This window comes from Uranotaenia lowii, chromosome 1 (assembly GCF_029784155.1).
Source record: "Uranotaenia lowii strain MFRU-FL chromosome 1, ASM2978415v1, whole genome shotgun sequence".
Lineage (NCBI taxonomy): Eukaryota > Metazoa > Arthropoda > Insecta > Diptera > Culicidae > Uranotaenia > Uranotaenia lowii.
In genome coordinates this window covers 203,812,222-203,831,173 of record NC_073691.1, presented here as the reverse complement: position 1 = coordinate 203,831,173, position 18,952 = coordinate 203,812,222, and the positions used below count along the sequence as shown (strand labels likewise).

Here is an 18,952-nt window from a genome sequence, read left to right as displayed (position 1 = left end):
GCAGGGTTGTTTCAAAATCGTGCTTAGACATAATGAGACACCCTATAGTAGCAGACGAGAAACATCACCCACCTTTGCTGACATCCATTGAAACCATTGAATCCATTGAAACCGACTGGTCATATCCATGATGAATCTAGATATGGTGGTCTCACTTTGGCAAAAAGTAGACTAGGGTTGAATGCGGCGGTGGGGGCGAAACGCAACCGAAATTTGACAACTGGCTGTTGGCTGGGCTGCTGGCTGGCTGGGATGCCAAGGGCTCTGATTTTTGTAAAACATGGAGTTTTGCCAATCATCAATATATTGCTCAGATAAAGATTTCGCCATGATTTTTACAAATATAATCCATAGATGCTAAAAAATTCTTCCAGATGAGTTCCGGGCTGGTTAGCAAAGCTGGAAGACGTTGAACCAATAGACGACTGTGCCAATTTTGTCGGTAGCAGTGAGTAACATTAATTATCCATTACTTATAACAGATTTATGCTTATTCAAAACTATTTTCTTCAAAGAGCTGTCTAACAGCAGCAGAAAGTTATCGAGTCGGATGGTAACATGGCGAGGTATGACATTCTATCGTTCAAGAAGCTGCTGGCCTTCCTGCAGGAACATCTGATCTACATCGAGATGAAATAGCTGCTCCAGGAGGACCCCCGTCTGTTGCCATCGCTGCTCCAGAAGATCCAATCAAGTAATCCGGATCTGATGGGTATCATTTGGGAAAACCAGATGGAGTTTTTGGCCCTTTTGAACGAGTAAACCGTTGGCAGTGTCGTAGTGCATGATGTAGCCTCGACTGCCGCTTCGATGGTGAACACCCTGAGTCCGACCTTGATGCCATCGACCAACATCCGGTGCACCCTTAAAAGATCCTTCCTATTATCACGGTTAATCACAGCTATTTCGGAGCATCCGAAATGTGCGGAGTGTATTGTAATTAAGAAAATAAACTAAAACCCAATTTGATTTTAAATCTTTTGATCTTTGGTCTACGACATGCACAGACATACATAGACTTTTCTCTTTGATTTTGTATCTCAAGCACCTGGCATACCTGGACCATCTTTTTCGTAAACACTTCAGCCAGCTGTCAAAACTTTTTTCAATATGGCTGACGTGCGATTAGGCATGTGAGACCACCATACTAGATTCATAATGGTCATATCTATCCAATGCGACCTCTGTAGATGGAGCAGTAACTTACTTTTCGTCAATCGGTAAAACTTTTCTTCGACAAATTGCTTCCTTTAAGCTCCCGGCACACCCCGGACGTATCATCAGCTAAGACGGATAAAACGAATAAGTGCATATAAAGGCAATAAGAGCCTTTAAAGCATAATTTCATAATGGCGAGCGTGAACGTTTAAAACATAAATTCTAGAAATGGAAAACCACTACAGTGCGATGGAAAGTGACATAAGGCATGTGCATCTGTCTCCGATGCTGATTACCAACAGTTCCGGATATTTTTTTACATCGTGCTCCGTGAAAAGAAAGCCGAAATAAACGAAGAAGAAGTACGCTGAACATATGGAAAGTTTTTTGTCCACACCGATATAAAGCTGCAAGTTTGCTGCAGAATCATCCAATGTGGAGGCCACAATCGATCGCATCGAGTCATAGCTAGACCGGCTGATATTTAAGCTGGCAGCAGGAAGTCGTTGTGGAAGTAAGAGGAATCCAAAACATCCTTGAACAATAGAAACTCTTATGGATGAACAACAGCAGCTTCGTGACAGCTACGGATTGTTGCAAAAATAATTGGAAAAAATTATATTGAAATTGATAGACTGAAACAGAGCAAATTTCGAAAATCGAATGTTCCAGCCAGCCCAGGAAGGAGAAAACTTCTAGACATATGAACCAAAATTTGTCAGGCAATGGAGTCCCGTTGGAAGCTGATGAGGTACAGGAAATCTTGAGGGCACCTAATAATCTGTCTTTCAAGTCTAAAATTTCCCCCTCAATACAGCTTGGATTGAAGTGCAAGAAAAAAAGAAACGAGATTTTAAGAAGAGAAACGAACAATTTAACCATCGCGATACTGAACATGGCCACCGAAAATTCGCAAAGTGTTAATATCTACACCAACGAGGTGTTAATCGGTACTTGTTCAAACTAAGAGGCTGAAAGAGAAGAAAATTTCCGAACTTACATTTCAGTACCGCACTGACGTTTTGGCACCAAAATGCCATTGAAATCAATTGGGAACTGATGTTCTGGTTCCAAAAAGACCGATAGCTAATTTAAAGGTTTAAAAACAACAAAAGTTTGAAGGCATTCTACTTCATCGCTAGAAGCCTTAATGAAAAGCTTACCGAGCTTGAGTTCCTTCTGGATGAACAAAATTCAAAATTGACATTCTACTTACCACCGAAATATGGACAAAAAAAGATATAGAAACCGACTCTACACTACACAACTACAACTGCTAGTATGCCTCAAGGTAAAACTGCAGAGGAGGTGGTTCTGTGATATTTGTCCATAAAGATTTCATCAGCACCCTTCTATATTCGATATGTGATGAGCACAACAGTACTGTCGCAGTGGGAATCAACGGTCCAAAAGAAAAAACACTCGTCAGTATGTATCGCCCATCAGAAACTCTATCGCATAGGATAGATAGTTTCTGTAGTATTCGAGAGAAGGATCTGATCTGGAACTAAACCGTTAGCTCTTGCTGATAGTCCAAATGTCGTTAACCACACGCCGCGTTGTCTGGTACTCCTGATTGTTCAACAACGAATGTCAGTTTTCAAGGCATACTTGTCCACAAAAATTCAACATGAATAGCACGGTATAAATAGACAAGGTAGGCTACTAACACGAGTAAACAACTCGTTTGAATGTAAACAAGTGACGAGCAAAAAGTTTTGCGCGCGTAGAAAATGCTGCATACACCGATGATCACTAGATGGATAGTAATGACGCCATCATCGGGAAGATATCACCTTATTATTTTGTACACCGTGATGAATAGTAGGAAGGGCAATATGGTATAAAATGCCATATTAACCTGAACTACTATACTACAGTTTCCTACAGCTGTTGGAAACTGTTTTCATGAAATATCACTCTAGAACCGTTATTATGGTTGGTGATTTCAATTTTGACCTGCATATATCAAACACCAACTTTAGCGAAATACAAGAATGCTGTACACTCCAAATGGATTCAATTTCTGCAACCAACAACCTACCCAATACGCATAGTACATGGAAAATAACAGGTAGGCCATTGCGCTTAACCTCACTTCAAAGCTCCGTGTATGTACACAGCACGCTTGCATACCAACAAAACTAGTTATGAAAATTTGGCAGTTTTATATAGAATGGAAAACAACATTATTTACTGCTCCGACGTTCGCCGTTTGATTCTTTTGAAAAGTGAGTAAGATTAAAGACTTATTCTTCGGGTTTTCGGAATAAAATTTTTGAATTGATTTTTTTGTTCCGGACCATTAATAATGAGCATTTAGAGCCAATTTTCATCGCCGTCCCTCTTTGTTGTTGATATTTTATTGTATTTATGGTTGAGATTTGATGAATGATCTAAAAAGACTTTATATTTTTGTGATGACAAGACAATTTGAACGAGTTTTTATTTAAATCGCACAAGAAAAAGACCACACAAGACAAAAATATCATAAAATTTTGATTTTGGATCATCAAAAAAGCTCATTGCACATTACTTTTAGCTGTGCCGAAAAGCCAAATATTGTTTGTTACATTAAAATGCACCAGTGCATATTTTTCTCATAATTTTAATGATTACCAATTTGTAGAAAAATTTGATTTTTTGAAAAATTCAATACATTTGCCAGATTTTTCAACAACTATTTTCCGGGGCCTCTTACCAATACGTTTAAAGAGATCGGAATAGCCTACCTTGTATATTTCAAAGTACTATGCCCAATACGAAGCCTGTTAAGATCACGTCCTTTCGAATAGAACTGACCTTGTTTTCACCATTCAGCAGCATGATGCCTCTATAATGGTGATTCAATATGCCAAATCGCACGTTCAGCTATATCGAAAAAAAGTTTTGACAGCTGGCTGAAGTATTTACGATAAAGGAAGTCCAGGGGGCAGGGATGCCAGGTGTTAGAAAATATCAGAGAAATTTTAAAAAAAATATGTCTGTGCATAAGCTAATCGTAAATTTAAAACCGTACTGGGGTTTAGTTTATTTTATTTTATTTTATTGGATTTCCGGAAATAAAGCAATGATATGAGTATATTCATTTTATTCGGAACACATTTTTTTTTTTTTTTATTAAATTACAATGCACTTCGCCCTTTTCGGAGAGGTAGGCGATGATTCTTTGACATTGCACGCGTTTTTTTCGCTCCGTCCGCGAAAATTTTAATTTTAATGTTCAAGTGTGAAAAATAGTTTTAAAATAGTTGGTTTGTGAATCCGGTGGAACGTGTTAATATGATCTGTGACACTAAGATGGAGTTTCGTCGAAAAAGTATTCCTTTTCTACAAAATTATTGAACAAAAATGACTGGTACTACGTCCGAGGGCCCAATGCGAGAGATCCCGTGAGGTTTTGGATTATACTACGCTTTTCTGATCCGGATTTCAAGATAAGTAGATTTTTGTTTGTATATTTTTTCTATTTAGTGTTTCTATTAATTTTATCACTTTAAATAAGTGATGAATTGGATTGAAATATAGAATAAAATAAAATCTTATATTGACAGGTTTATTGTTGTCAGCAAGGAAGGGAATATTTCACAGAGAGAAATATTTCACAAGTAAACTTTACTGGATAAAAACGATGCGATATGCAGCACTTCAAACATTTTCAAATGAATTTAGGTTTTGGTAAAAAATTACAACTTTGAAAATTGTTGAGATACTTGAGATACTGTTTAATCATTTTAATTTACTTTCCATAATTTGGTTCCGCGAAAATGTTTTCGTACGGTATCTTTCTAGCTGATCTTTTCAGCATTTATTAAAAAACACGCTAAGCATCCAACTTAGCTGTGTTCCATCAAAATCGACCCACGATTGATTTTAATATGATTTTGCAAAGTTGAACCATATGGAAAACCGTTTCCTTCACTCCGGTGTACCTTATATAACGATCAAATACTTCAACTGCCTAGATTAACTTGACTATAAACTTTATTCTGAACAGTCATCAATGCAATAAAGAAAAAGCTATATAGGCATACAATATGCTAAATCAACCCAATACATAGTAACTGAAGTTGTGTTTTAATATGAAATACGTTTAAATTACAGCTGTTTTTTAACTCTTCCATTTTCCAGTAGGGATTGGTAAAATTTAGCCAAATGTTTATATTCAAATTTTGGGTGTTTGAGAAATGCGCAGAAGAATGGTTTAGAAAGATTTCAAATTATTGGATTTCAAAGGATTTTTTTATATCAACATATTTTAAAATAAACGAGGAAGTAAGTTGGGTGCCGAAGTTATCAGTAAAAGTTGTAAAATAGTAACGCGAACCTCTGAAAAATCAATCAAATTTATCACATTTATACAACATTTAAATTCAGGCTCAGGTGATACTAAAATAATTATGGATTTGATTATTCGGTAAGTAAATTGAAGGTAACACAAAGCTTCCATAAATTTGTTTATCACGATTTCAAAATAGGGCCATATTTCTTAGTGAACAATGCGAATCTAGTATCTTCAATACAATATGATTTTAAATTTTCATAATCGAATTATAGGAGATAAAAAAAACTGGTTAAAAAATCAGATCCATGCACTTGTCAAAAGTGTTTCCAGATCGTTTCCCTTTTCCCACATTCCCAATAATTTTTTTTTTTGCTAGGATGCAGAGGTAACCTCGGTCCTAAAGCGCGAATTTATGTCTTTTATTCCTCTCTCTACTTTTCCTAGCTATCTATTGACTACTAGGACGTGGCCGGCGCCGTTATTGATGTTCAAAGATAGAGCATCAGTTTTGTGCATTGAGAATGGCCTTCTAATCCCAAGAATCATCCTTTTGTCCTTTGTGCAAAATTGATGGCCTCGGTCAATCACGGAGTAGCAACCATTGGCGATGTAGAACTTGTTCTACTGAGCCACGCCTGTGATCGTGGGGTTCGAAATACATTTGTTTTAAACACTGTCTAATATGATAGAATTTTCCCTATAAGTTTAAATACGTTAAGAATAATTTGCAAAATAGATTAGAAATGATACATATATACTTCAAAACTGTTGATAAAGTATTTCGGGCTCAATGATTAAGGTGGATGTGAGTAGTCAATCAAGCTAAGCTAAGCTAAACTAATTACAATGCACTTCGCCCTTTTCGGATGTTCCGAAATAGAAAAAGAAAAACTTTTCATTGACCGTTATGATAGAAAGGGTCTTTAAGGGTGGAACAAACAACCAAAACCCGAGACCGGTTGTTGCTTGCCTCCTATTTTGTCGCCTTATCCAAAGAGCTATTTTATTTCCCTCCGATAGAAAAGTATTAGATGAAAATAGAAAAAAAAATCAAAAGCGCTTACTTGCCATCCGCTCTTACCAAATGTTCCGGATAGCCGAACGCCTTCAACCGATCGATGGCATCCATGTCGGACTTAGATTGTACACCATCGAAACGGCAGTCGAGGATACATCACGCGATACGCCACTGCCGCTGTCACCTCCACCTCCCTGCAGCTCATCGTTCAACAGGACCAAAAAGCTCTATCTGGTTCTCCGAAATGATACAAATCAGATTCGAATTGCTGTTTCATCTCGATGAAGGTCGAATGTTCCCGCAGGAAGGCCTGCTGGCCCTACGGGATGTTTCGACAGCACCTTCCGGATGTTGCAGTTGCTGTTGGTTCTATTTTGAAGCTGCCGGTGGAGCACAAATTTTCGCTTAATGTTGGAAAACACGAAATTAACACCTGCACTACAACACTTCTCCACATTTGTTCACGGGCATAGCTATGCCTGCTGGCTGCATTTTCGCCCGTCCAGTGACTTTTAGGGGGGAGTAGGGTCTAACACATTCAAAAAATCGATTGTTTTTTATTTTCTTATTGTAAAACATTTTAAGAATGTTGTGTCAAATTTTCAAGTCAATCGAAGCAATACTGTAGAAATTATAGGCCTTTATCTCCTCTTATCAAATACTGCAAGAACTCGGCAGCAGAAACTCCAAACGCGTTTTTCTCGAAAGCACATTTTTAAAGTCAGTGGACATCGTCATTTGAAAACCCATTCACCGATTCTTTTCAAATTTGGAACATATTTTCTACATATAAAATACCAAACCTCAACGATTTTCTTTTTTTTTACTTTGGGGAGATTTTACAGATAAAAAATGGCGGATTTTTTTCGTGAAACATCGTAGTTTTTACTTCAAACAGCCACAAAAATTTCATAAATAAAATTTTAAGTTTAATAAAACCGTTGGGGTTTAGAAAAACATCTATTAAAAATATTTTGCTCTGATTTTTGGACTTCAGATGATTCTGTGCTGAGATAGAGTGTCCACCGCAAATCCTGTTTTCTAAAAGGCACCCTCGAAAGTGCTCCGTCACTGGCTCATTTTTCAATATTTTTCTACGAAAAAAATTCTAAATGTTCTTTTAACAATGCTTTGTATAATGCAAAAAATTTGAATACATTTGTTTGAACGATAGCTCTAAAAAAATTCGTGAAAATGGTGTTTTTTTACCCGTTAGACCCTACTCCCCCTTTATTTGGCGCTGCTTTGGCTCCACTGTTTATCCAGTAGTATTTCTTGATTTTACTTCCATCTGCCGGATTCATGAACGGAGCGCTTCTCGGATAAAAGAATGCAAAGCCTCGCCATGTTTCCATCCTACTCGAAAACTTTCTGCTGCGGCCGGTTACCAAACAGCTTCTGGAGCAAAATAGTTTTGAATAATCATAAATTGGTTATAAGAAATGCATACTAAAGATTACTCACGGTTACCGACCAAGATGGCACTGTCGTCTATCGATCGAATCTCTTCCAGCTTTGCTGAACTGTCCGGAACTCAGCCGTAAGAGTTTTTTTTTCGCTTCCATTTGTCTGAGCAATATCTTGACGATCAGCAAAAGTTCGTGTTTTACAAACAAAACAGAGCACCTGGCATCCCAGCCAGCCAGCCAGCAGCCAACAGCCAGTTGTCAAAATTTCGGCTTGTATACTTCTTGCCAACCACCATCCTAGATGCATCATGGGGCTGAGCCCTCCTGCTAAGGTGGTGTTCGTGTAGAACTGTCAATATATCCCAAAAATGGGTGTCCACGATGGAACTGCCACACTATGAAATTGCTCTAACTTTTTAACCGTTGGGTAGAATTTAATGAAAATTTGGGTGGATTTTGTTCATAGTGCATTGTTTACATCCTGCAAGTTTTAAAGTCCTGTGATCAAAACTCACGGAAATGGAGTCGAAAGAACGGCTCGTGAGTGATAAAACCTGCGCATTCATCACGAGAACAAGGATCATTCGCATCGTTCCATCGCCAAAACGTTGGGAATCGCGATTTCCACGGTGTCGCGAGCGATTAAGCGGTTCGAGGAACGATTGACCACCGATCGGAAGCCCAGAAGTGAAGGAAAAAGTATTCCGTACAATACCAAAAATCACAACCGATGTTGGGGCCACAGTTGGGGCCTTCAACCGAAACCCGAACGCCTCCGTTCGGGATTTGGCTAAGAAGCTGCACACAAGCCGAAGTTTTGTCCAGAAGGCCAAAAATAATGCTGGGTTTTGAACGTTCAAGGGACAAAAGGCCCCTAATCGCGACGAGAAGCAGAACAAGTCCGTCAAAACCCGTTCCAGGAGATTGTACCTCAACATGCTGACAATAGTTGAATGCTGCATCATGGACGACGAAACATATGTGAAGGCCGACTTCGAACAGATCCTCAGCAACCTGTTTTTCACGACCAAGGATAAGTTCAGCGTTCCGGATCATATCCGTACTCAGAAGATGTCCAAATTTGCGAATAAATTCAGGTGTAAATACATGAAAGAGTGCCTTCAGAAACGGCTGCTTCCTCTCCTGAAGGCCCACAACGTCCCAACAATCTTCTGGCCAGATTTGGCCTCATGCCACTACTAAAATGTTAAAATGAAGTTTAGTATTTATTTTTCAATCCCAGAAAATTTGATGTCAATCGGATGAATACTCGAATTTTGCGAATCAATTTTGTGTGCGACAATTTCATCGTAGACACCCTTTAGATAAACCAAATAGGGTACTGTCAAGTTTGATATTGTACAATTTGCTTCCATACCTGTTTGGAGCAATTTGTAGGTTCAATGCATGAAGGGCACTGGAATACATTTTGGGATTGTTTGGTTAAACCATTTCTGTGATTATCTTGATAACCTACGGCTGGGAAGGTTTTAATCATAGCTTTGAAAGGATTTTAAATATTCGTGGTTGTTTTTATTTCTGCAATGAAAACTTATTCTTCAAATTTGAACAATAATATTCGAATAATTCCTTTGCAAGACAAAGATATCTCTATAGCCAAATACATGAATGTTTTCATAATCTGATTACATATTCTAAAACACGTTTTTATGTTCTGTCCCCACCCCTCCACCAGCACGAGTATGGCTCTACCGAGATCTCACAAACCACCCGGTGGCCCAGTACCTGGCCTGGGTATCGCTGCCGGTGTGCCTGATCCTGTTCTCGGCCGGCTTCGTCCACCTGGTGGCACCGCAGAGCATCGGTTCCGGCATCCCGGAGATGAAGACCATCCTGCGGGGGGTGGCCCTCAAGGAGTATCTCACCTTCAAGACGCTGGTGGCCAAGGTGATCGGCCTGACGGCAACCCTCGGCTCCGGAATGCCGCTCGGCAAGGAAGGCCCCTTTGTACATATAGCTAGTATAGTATCGCAGTTGCTAAGTAAAATCATCACGTCATTCCAATCGATCTACGAGAACGAGAGCCGGAATACGGAAATGTTGGCCGCGGCCTGTGCCGTCGGAGTGGGCGCTTGCTTTGCGGCCCCGGTCGGCGGGGTGCTGTTCAGTATTGAGGTAACGACGACGTACTTCGCGGTACGAAACTACTGGCGAGGTTTCTTCGCGGCCGTCTGTGGCGCCACGGTCTTCCGGTTGCTGGCCGTGTGGTTCCAGAAGGCCGATACCGTGACGGCCCTGTTTGCCACCAGCTTCACCGCCGATTTTCCGTTTGATCCTCAGGAACTGTTTGTGTTTGCCCTGATCGGGTGAGTTGGTTGATGGGGTGGGTTGTTTTGGGAGAGTTCTTAAGTAAGTTGTTTCTATTGTAGATTGATAAGTGGCCTAGGTGGCGCATCGTATGTGTGGGTACACCGGAAATACGTACTGTTCATGCGATCGAATAAACGGATGAACAAATTCCTTCAGAAGAAGTAAGTTTTGTCAACCATCAAGCTTGGGAAGTTTCAAACAATTTCATTTTAATCTACATCTGTTGGCCAACAGCCGCTTCCTGTATCCGGGAATCGTGTCGCTGATTGTGGCGACGTTGTCCTTCCCTTTGGGCTTCGGACAGTTCATTGCCGGGGAGTTGAGTACCCATGAGCAGGTCCTGCAGCTGTTCTCCAACTTCACCTGGACCAAGCACGAGCTAACGGTCGAACAGGCTGCCGTGGTGTCCAACTGGCGGACGGCTTACACCGACGTTTTCGCCAATCTCACCATCTACCTTCTGTTTACAGTAAGAGACTCAAGGGGTTTTGATCAAATTGAGTTTTTTTTTAAAATAATTTACCAATTTTCAGTTCTTCTTTTCGATTGTGGCCTCAACCATTCCGGTTCCGTCGGGTATCTTCATCCCGGTGTTCAAAATAGGCGCAGCCTTTGGTCGTCTGGTGGGTGAAGCGATGCACCTGTGGTTCCCGTACGGAGTTCGTTACGGAGGCCATCTAGCGGCGATCATCCCTGGCGGCTATTCAGTAGTTGGAGCGGCGGCATTTTCCGGTGCTGTCACCCATACCGTATCGGTGGGTGTGATTGTGTTTGAAATGACCGGTCAAATTACGCACATCGTTCCGGTGATGATAGCGTCGTTGGTTTCGAATGCGGTCGCTGCCCTCCTTCAACCTTCGATGTACGACAGTATCATATTGATCAAGAAGCTACCCTATCTGCCGGATTTGTTGCCAAGTGGGTCCGGAATGTACAACATCTACGTGGAGGATTTTATGGTGAGGGATGTCAAATTCATCTGGAAGGGAATCTCGTACCAGCAGCTAAAGAATATTTTGAAAGCTAACAAAGGCCTTCGAAGTTTGCCAATAGTGGACAGTCCGGATAACAAGACACTGCTGGGAAGTGTTCAACGATATGAACTCATCAAAATAATCGACAAACATATTGGTCGCGAAAAGCGGCTGGAAGTGGCGGCCAAGTGGCTGAAGGAAGCAGAAGAGAAGGCTCGGGAAGAGCAAGAAAGACTTAAACGAGAAGCAGAAGAGTTGCAACGAACCCGCCGGCCATCTCGATTCGAGGTCAGCCCGGCGCCGGACATTCTGAAGCTTCGCGAACGTGCCAACAACGAAATGTTACCTCCTCAGGCAAAGAAAGAATCTACCTCGGCCTACAGTCCCGTTTTCGGTAGTCAACCGAAGAAATCCATCCTCAAAAAGACCAACTCATTTACCCTCAAGGGCTTCACGCCTCTGTCACTGCACAGTCCCGTCCAGACGCCATACACAACAATCACCGGAACGGAGAGTCGAATCCGGTCGGCATTCGACATCATCTTCAAAAAGTCGGCCACCCTACAGGACGTCACCCCGGATCCCGAAGTCGGTTCGATCGGAACGCCCAGCATCACCGGCACAGACGGAGTCCCACTCACCCCAGGAATCTCGAAGAAGGTACAATTGCCCCGGGAACGTGTCATCGACATGTCTCCCGAGGATCAGAAGGCGTGGGAGCTGGAAGAAATGAACAAACCAATCGACGTTGAGGGTTTACACATCGATCCGGCACCATTCCAGCTCGTCGAACGAACCTCGATCCTCAAGGTCCATTCGCTGTTCTCGATGGTGGGCATCAACCATGCCTACGTGACGAACGTCGGCCAGCTGGTTGGTGTCGTTGCCCTCAAAGAGGTATTTCGCTTAATACTAATAATAAATACCCCACCTTCAGTAGGATTATTCAACCAAGTAGGCTCATAACACATATTAGGCCCAACACTGACGTCACTTGTTTACATTCAAACGAGTTGTTTACTCGTGGGAGTAGCCTACTTTGTCTTTTCTACCGTAATGAGACCCCTTTCTAATTACCTTTTCCATAAATCCACAGCTTCGAACGGCCATCGAGAACGTCAACAGTGGCGCCCTCACGCCGGAAACGGTCAAGCAGAAGCAGGAAGAGGAAGCGCGGGCCAAGGCGGCCCAGAAAGGTAGGTGCCGAAGAGATGCCTCCGGCGACCTGAAACGGCGGGTCTCTTTTCGAATGGATCGAAATAAATTCACCACATTTGAACCGCACCCCTACACACGGACGTGTTTTTTTGACTTGTTTTGTTCTCGCCTTTTTGTTTTGAAACGACTTGGGGAGATTGGAATTGACACACGCCATCATCTGAAGCTTCCCGATACTCGGCTGGCTGCATTGATGATCTAAGACCGACATCAAACCTTTTTTTTTTAACTTTTATAAAGTCCTACATTTTCGTACATTTCAAGGAAAATGTTACAAAAATGACCACTCAGATCTAGCGTTTTCTAGTTCCAGTCTCTTCCAAACCGACTATCCGAAGACTGTGGAAAATTCCAGAAAATACTTTACGGCTTAGTTTTCAGGTTTTGACAATTTTCCTCAGTAAGAAAAATTTACAAAAAAACGGCCTACTTACAGACATCCATGACGTATCGACTAAAATTTGCCATCATCTATCTCATCAAAAAAGATTAAAACTTTCTGACTCTCTTAGAACAAGTTCACTGGTGTTGGGGGAAAGTGATAGAAGCTTTGACACTTTTTGCACATTTTGAAAATTTGACCATGCAAAAATGTTTTCAAGATCTTTGGATGTTGTATTTTTTACAGCACTGTTTCTATTTCAGCCGTATGTGATATAAATATTGGTATTCTTGCATCACAGCATGCGAAAGTAGAACACGTGTTGTAAAAAAATTGAAGGCCGAACTAAATTGAAGATCTTGAAATTGTTTTTCGCATGGTAAAGTTTTCAAAATGTGCTAAAAGTGTCAAAATTTCTACAGCTTTCTCCCAACACCAGTGAACTTGCTCTAATATATCGGTACTCACTAACCCATTAATCGTTATCCCTTCTTCCAGAAGCAGAAATAATCGGTGCCTCAGCGGAGGATCCGCTCCTGCCGAAGGACAGCTACAGCGATAAGAAAGTAAATACCACGATCACCTCCATGGACAGTGCCCTGTCCAACTCGGACAACTGTTCCGATATCGAGCTAGAACACACAACCAAGTACACAAGCACAAACGAAACCAACAACACAACCACTACCAGCAACAGTAATAACAACAATGGTGGACACACAAACAATAACAACAGTAACAACAACAACGGTGGCATCAATCATTAGTCTGTGTGTGTAGTTGTGTGTTGGTGCGTGGGAACAACTTTACACAAAAGTCCACTTTGTCCAACGTTTCGAATATCCATCGTCATCACCACTACCAGTAAATGATACTTCAGTATGGAAGGCGTTCTAACAAGTGGGTTTCTGTGTTTGTTTGTGTTCGTGCTAAATGGAGAATGATAAACTGTGTGAAAAGGAAGACACACTCACAATACACGCCCACACAGTGAAACACTCCACACTCACTCAAAACTGTTTCTCACAATCATCAACCGTCGAAGGGATTTCGCCATCGAAAGCATACAAAAGAGGTACTTGTTTGTGTATGTTTGTTGCTTGTCAGGCTTTTTATTCACTTTAGCACTAACAGTTTGCTAGAATTTTTCACCGAAAAATCGTACATAACTGTCTAGGATGTATTAATCATTTATCGCCAAAATTATAGTATTTTAAGTACAAGACAGTTAGGGTAAATGTACCCGTACTTGGCCCCTAAGACATGGTTGACAAGATTTTCCATGACTATAGTCTTCCTGTAATATGTTCCTTCAAAAGTCCTGCGACAAATATGATTGCTTACTAGCCTGAAATGCAGTAAGAATATGTCCTTGCTTTCAATCTGTGGATAATTTGAACTAAATCTGATCAAGCTATTGATTGAAATACTCCTTATTGTAGCCCCCGTTCCGAATTGTGGCCCTTTAAGAGTTCCTTAAATTGGCCGTCTCTAGAAAAAACTTTTCTCACTAATACAACAACAGCCCCCACGAATTCAATGTCAATCAACCTTTAGAATTGATATTTGTGTGCAGAGTTATAATCTTACGTAAAAATTTTTTACTTGTTTATTTCAGGTTTTGGTGGGTGTGTTTGAAATTTCTATTATAAGAATGATAATCTAAAACAATTTTTTATCATGCAATCATGATAGATCTGTTTCCCTTGAAGTTAACATACGATAGTGAATATTTATAATTTTTCTATTTCATTCCCATTAATGGAGGAGAGACATTTTAAAAACCATTATGACCGAGGCATGAAGCAAGCTAAAGCTAAAACTTAAGTAAGCGAACGATTCTTTGAATTATACATATTAAAAATGTCGCCCTTAGGAATTTCCTAGCAATTGTATGCGAACACTCGGGTAGCAAAACAAGACAAACTTTCGCTCACTCCAGCCAGTCAGAAATAGATAGCATCTCACTCGTTCGTTTGGAAACTATAGGCAATGTAAGCGAACAGCAAATTCAAAAGCTGGGTGAAATTCAAGCTGCATCCCACTCGCACTCATGCAAAATCATCACCCAAAATCGGAAGCGCTTCCTTCACATATTCCTTTTTTCGCGGAAAACAAACGTCGTCACTAAAGAGCCTGTAATAAAAACAAAAGAGACGCAATCTGATCCTTTTAAGAATAAATCATCTAGCAACCCCGCTTTCATTTGAGCGCAGCACTGCTTTGCTTCAAACTTCACATGACTTCAATTTTTGTTGCGTTTACTTTTTTTCGGAAGTGGCTTTTGGTCTAGTCTGCTGTTTTACCAAGCTGTTTTTTGGTATTGTCATCAATTAAAAAAAGTGCAATCATGGAGTGTTTGGCAAAAAAATTGTTCTAACAAAACCTGCCCCGGATTTAAAAATATATTTTTCTTCCGGTTTCCGACTGAGCCAAAAAAAACGGGAGAAATTGCTCGCATTCTGCCATCTTTCGGGGTATTCTGTACTGGAATCCGCAACTTTCATTGGTAAACTTTCCATTTCGACTCCGCTGATCCGGGAACATCTTGTGCAGTCAATGAAAACTCAAAATTAAAAAAAAATATCCTACATATTTATCATTAAATAAAATCATAACTTACCAATTAAGTACCAAGAAATAAGTCCTTGAGAATCTAGCTTGTAATTGAAATAGAGCATCCAAAAACTGTGTTTTGATTACCTTTTGTTTACAGATATGAATGATAATACTTTCGCTACCGCCGCTTTCGCAATTCCAAATTTTCCAGTTTGACAAGTCTTTTGCTCGATTGGAATGACACTGACAGGAAATCGAAAATTCTAATCGTGACATTTCGTCTCTTTTGTTTATAGAGGCTCGTTAGTCGTCACCTCTGCTGAAGCACGGTGATCCAAAATCTAAAATAAACTTGGTCAAAATATTATTTTTGATTTCACGTGAAATTGAGAACAATAAAAATTCAAAGTCGTAATAACATAGTATTTCAACATTGTAAGCACAGAGAACAGACGTACAAGCTCGAACAAAAAATTGTCTAAAAAGTGAGTAAAATTTCAAATGCTATCACCAAAAAAATACGTTAGAAATTGACTACAAAATGGACGGCTTTAACTTATTGCTAAAAAAATTGGAATCAGAGTAACTTTAAACTGGACGAAATTTCACTTTCTTTATTTTTGCACTACTATGACAGTTAACTAACAGTTGACTAATAACTAACAGCTTTGGTATAAGTTTTAACACTTCTTGAACAGTAATTTATGTTAGAAAATGCATCATCAATGTTCAGTCAAATACAAGAAAATTCTCAACGATCAGTCTCACTCATCAGTACTGATTCTAGGCGTCCCAAAGCGTGTTACTTTTACATATCACTTTAGCATCCAGCTGTTTTAAACTTTGTATTTCTAACAAATTTTAAGAAAAGAGATAAGATCTTTTATGATTTTTTTTTTCATGTAACATGATGAACATATTACGAAACTTTAATAGCGATTTTTTTGAGCATGCTAAGCAGCTCATACGACCTACAGAAAACTGACTGAAACTTAGTCATTTTTTCTTAGCTTTGTTTTGACAGTTTTCTTTGGAGTGTTTGGAGACATCTGGTGGCCCAGCCATAAAACAAAAATTGGTTCAAAAAGGGTGTTGGGATTTTTAGACAAATTTCGTGGGCTAGCTTGTACGTCTGTTCTCTGTGTTGTAAGGCAATTATTTTTTTTAAACATAATATTTAGAGTGTCATAATTTGAACTTTGTAACTATTCCTTTCAAAGCGACACATATGCCGCAAATGTTCATCTTCAGCACAAATAAAATGAAATCAAAATACGTTGAACCTTATTTCCAAATGATTCCGATTTTTTGAGTATGGATATAGTAACTTCAACATTAAGATCCAAGATATCAATTTGGATCCGGATCTGGTTAACTTCGTGCTCAGAGATAAATTTTATTGAAAAGAAAGGTTCTCGAAATTTACCAAAAAAGGGCAGCTCAAATTGTAGCACTATAATTCCAACTATGATGCCAAATACGGTTGAGAGATAAATAAATTGATTATAGTCCAAAAAACATTCATGGTATTTTTAAGTTATCTCAATCATTCTTTTTACTTTTGACCGGCTTTCCAATTTCCAGACCACTGTGCACCAACGGCCGACGAATGGCTGCCGGTTGTCAGCTGCCGAGCTGATGTCGTTATCACACATACATACAAATTTCAATAAGTGGAATCTCATGCCAAGATTAGGCAAACAAATTGTTTATATTTTCTTCAATTTTAGATAGAAAATGTACATTGTTTGGAGTAGGATACAATTTTATATTTTTTGCCATGTTTAGCTGCAACCAACGGTGTTTTTTAGTGATTTTTTCATAAGGAAGTGTTTTATTAAAATCAATCCGAAGATGGCAGATGCACTAGCAAGGTGGGTTCATTTCAGGTTTTTTTTCCAAAGATTATAATTTGAATTGCAGTTTGTCATGTGAAAAAAAATTATTACGTAGTTATTTGGATTCAATTGCGGACAAATGCTATGCAGAATGTAGACATATGCGATTTTTTTTATGTTTCATTTATTTTTTTATTTTTAGGCATATGTTTGACATGTAAATCACCAAAATGCATTTGGACATGCCAAGATAAGGAGCATGTCAAGTTAAGGCTCACTTACCCTATGTCTTTCTACGAAAATCATAATTGTTTTTAAAAATTTACTCTGTAGAGGTGAATAATAATGCTTCTACAAACTATTTGAGTGGATAACTGCATTTTTAGTCATTTTCTGGTATTCCAAAGATTTAGAGGGAATTTCAAATGATTTTCCTCTAACATCAAGAACTTTTTCATTTGGGTTATAATACTTAAAAAAACAGCTTAATTTCTTCATCAACATAACGTAAAATTATTAAACAAACGTTCGGAAAAAATACAGAATTCAATTGAAAAACTGTGATTTTTTTTCAGTAACCCACACTGTTTCCAGTTTCAAGTTGTAGATGACAGAACAATCTTGCCAATTTTGTCAATTTTGTCAATTTTGTCAATTTTGTCAATTTTGTCAATTTTGTCAATTTTGTCAATTTTGTCAATTTTGTCAATTTTGTCAATTTTGTCAATTTTGTCAATTTTGTCAATTTTGTCAATTTTGTCAATTTTGCCAATTTTGTCAATTTTGTCAATTTTGTCAATTTTGTCAATTTTGTCAATGTTGTCAATTTTGTCAATTTTGTCAATTTTGCCAATTTTGTCAATTTTGTCAATTTTGTCAATTTTGTCAATTTTGTCAATTTTGTCAATTTTGTCAATTTTGTCAATTTTGTCAATTTTGTCAATTTGGTCAATTTTGTCAATTTTGTCAACTTTGTCAATTTGGTCAATTTTGTCAATTTTGTCAGTTTTGTCAATTTTGTCAATTTTGTCAATTTTGTCAATTTTGTCAATTTTGTCAATTTTGTCAATTTTGTCAATTTTGACAATTTTGTCAATTTTGTCAATTTTGTTAATTTTGTCAATTTTGTCAATTTTGACAATTTTGTCTTTTTTCCAACTTTGTCAAAATTGTCAGTTTTGTTGATTTTGAAAAAAAAAATTTAAAATTTAATCAATTTTGTCATTTAGGCAATTTTGTATATTTGAATTGTCAATTTTGCACATTTCGTGAATTTTGTCAATTTTGTCAATTGACTAAATGGAAAAAAAGTCCGAGCAGGAATCGAACTCAAGTCCTCTTATTATCTCTCCAACTTCTTACCACTAGACCAAATCGTCAGATGAATTTTGTCAAGCTGTAGCTCTATAATTCAGTTGACTTCATCGAGTTAAATTCGTTGCTAGATTCTACCGCAGAAGTGGTCATCGTGCCCGCCCCGATCATTGGTGCCCATTCGTCCCGAGTCAACAAGTTTTAATAAAAACGCATTTTAATATTGATCAGTAACTGCTACATTCATTCACAAAGTTAAGAAAATCAAAAAACAATTTTGCTGAAGAAAACTCAAATACAAATACAAACCTTCGGAAAACGAAATTGTTTGGGAACTTACCAAAGAAATGTAAATTTTATTTGAAAATGTCCTATTTATATTTTTCATTTCTGAAAAAAAGAGTTACTGCTTTTTTCTTTTAAACTTCTTTTATAAATTTATTGAAAATTAATGAAACATTCTGAC

General features: G+C 38.7%; 2 protein-coding genes across 27 annotated transcripts in view; one reads left to right on the top strand and one right to left on the bottom strand.

The window, feature by feature from the left end:
• Window positions 1-18,952, bottom strand: part of LOC129744513 (alpha-1,6-mannosyl-glycoprotein 2-beta-N-acetylglucosaminyltransferase) — a 519,113-nt gene that overhangs the window by 445,807 nt on the left and 54,354 nt on the right. The gene's annotated exons all lie outside the window — the stretch shown is intronic.
• Window positions 1-18,952, top strand: part of LOC129744429 (chloride channel protein 2-like) — a 230,955-nt gene that overhangs the window by 193,185 nt on the left and 18,818 nt on the right. For 16 of the 17 annotated variants that reach the window (XM_055737010.1, XM_055737027.1, XM_055737017.1 and 13 more), the window contains 6 exons: window positions 9,567-10,197; window positions 10,261-10,362; window positions 10,436-10,670; window positions 10,735-12,072; window positions 12,272-12,371; window positions 13,274-13,850. In XM_055737010.1, coding sequence (XP_055592985.1) covers window positions 9,567-10,197; window positions 10,261-10,362; window positions 10,436-10,670; window positions 10,735-12,072; window positions 12,272-12,371; window positions 13,274-13,542 — 2,675 coding nt within the window. In that variant the 3' untranslated portion in view covers window positions 13,543-13,850. The remainder of the gene's footprint in view (window positions 1-9,566; window positions 10,198-10,260; window positions 10,363-10,435; window positions 10,671-10,734; window positions 12,073-12,271; window positions 12,372-13,273; window positions 13,851-18,952) is intronic. The other variant, XM_055737002.1, reaches the window with a different exon arrangement.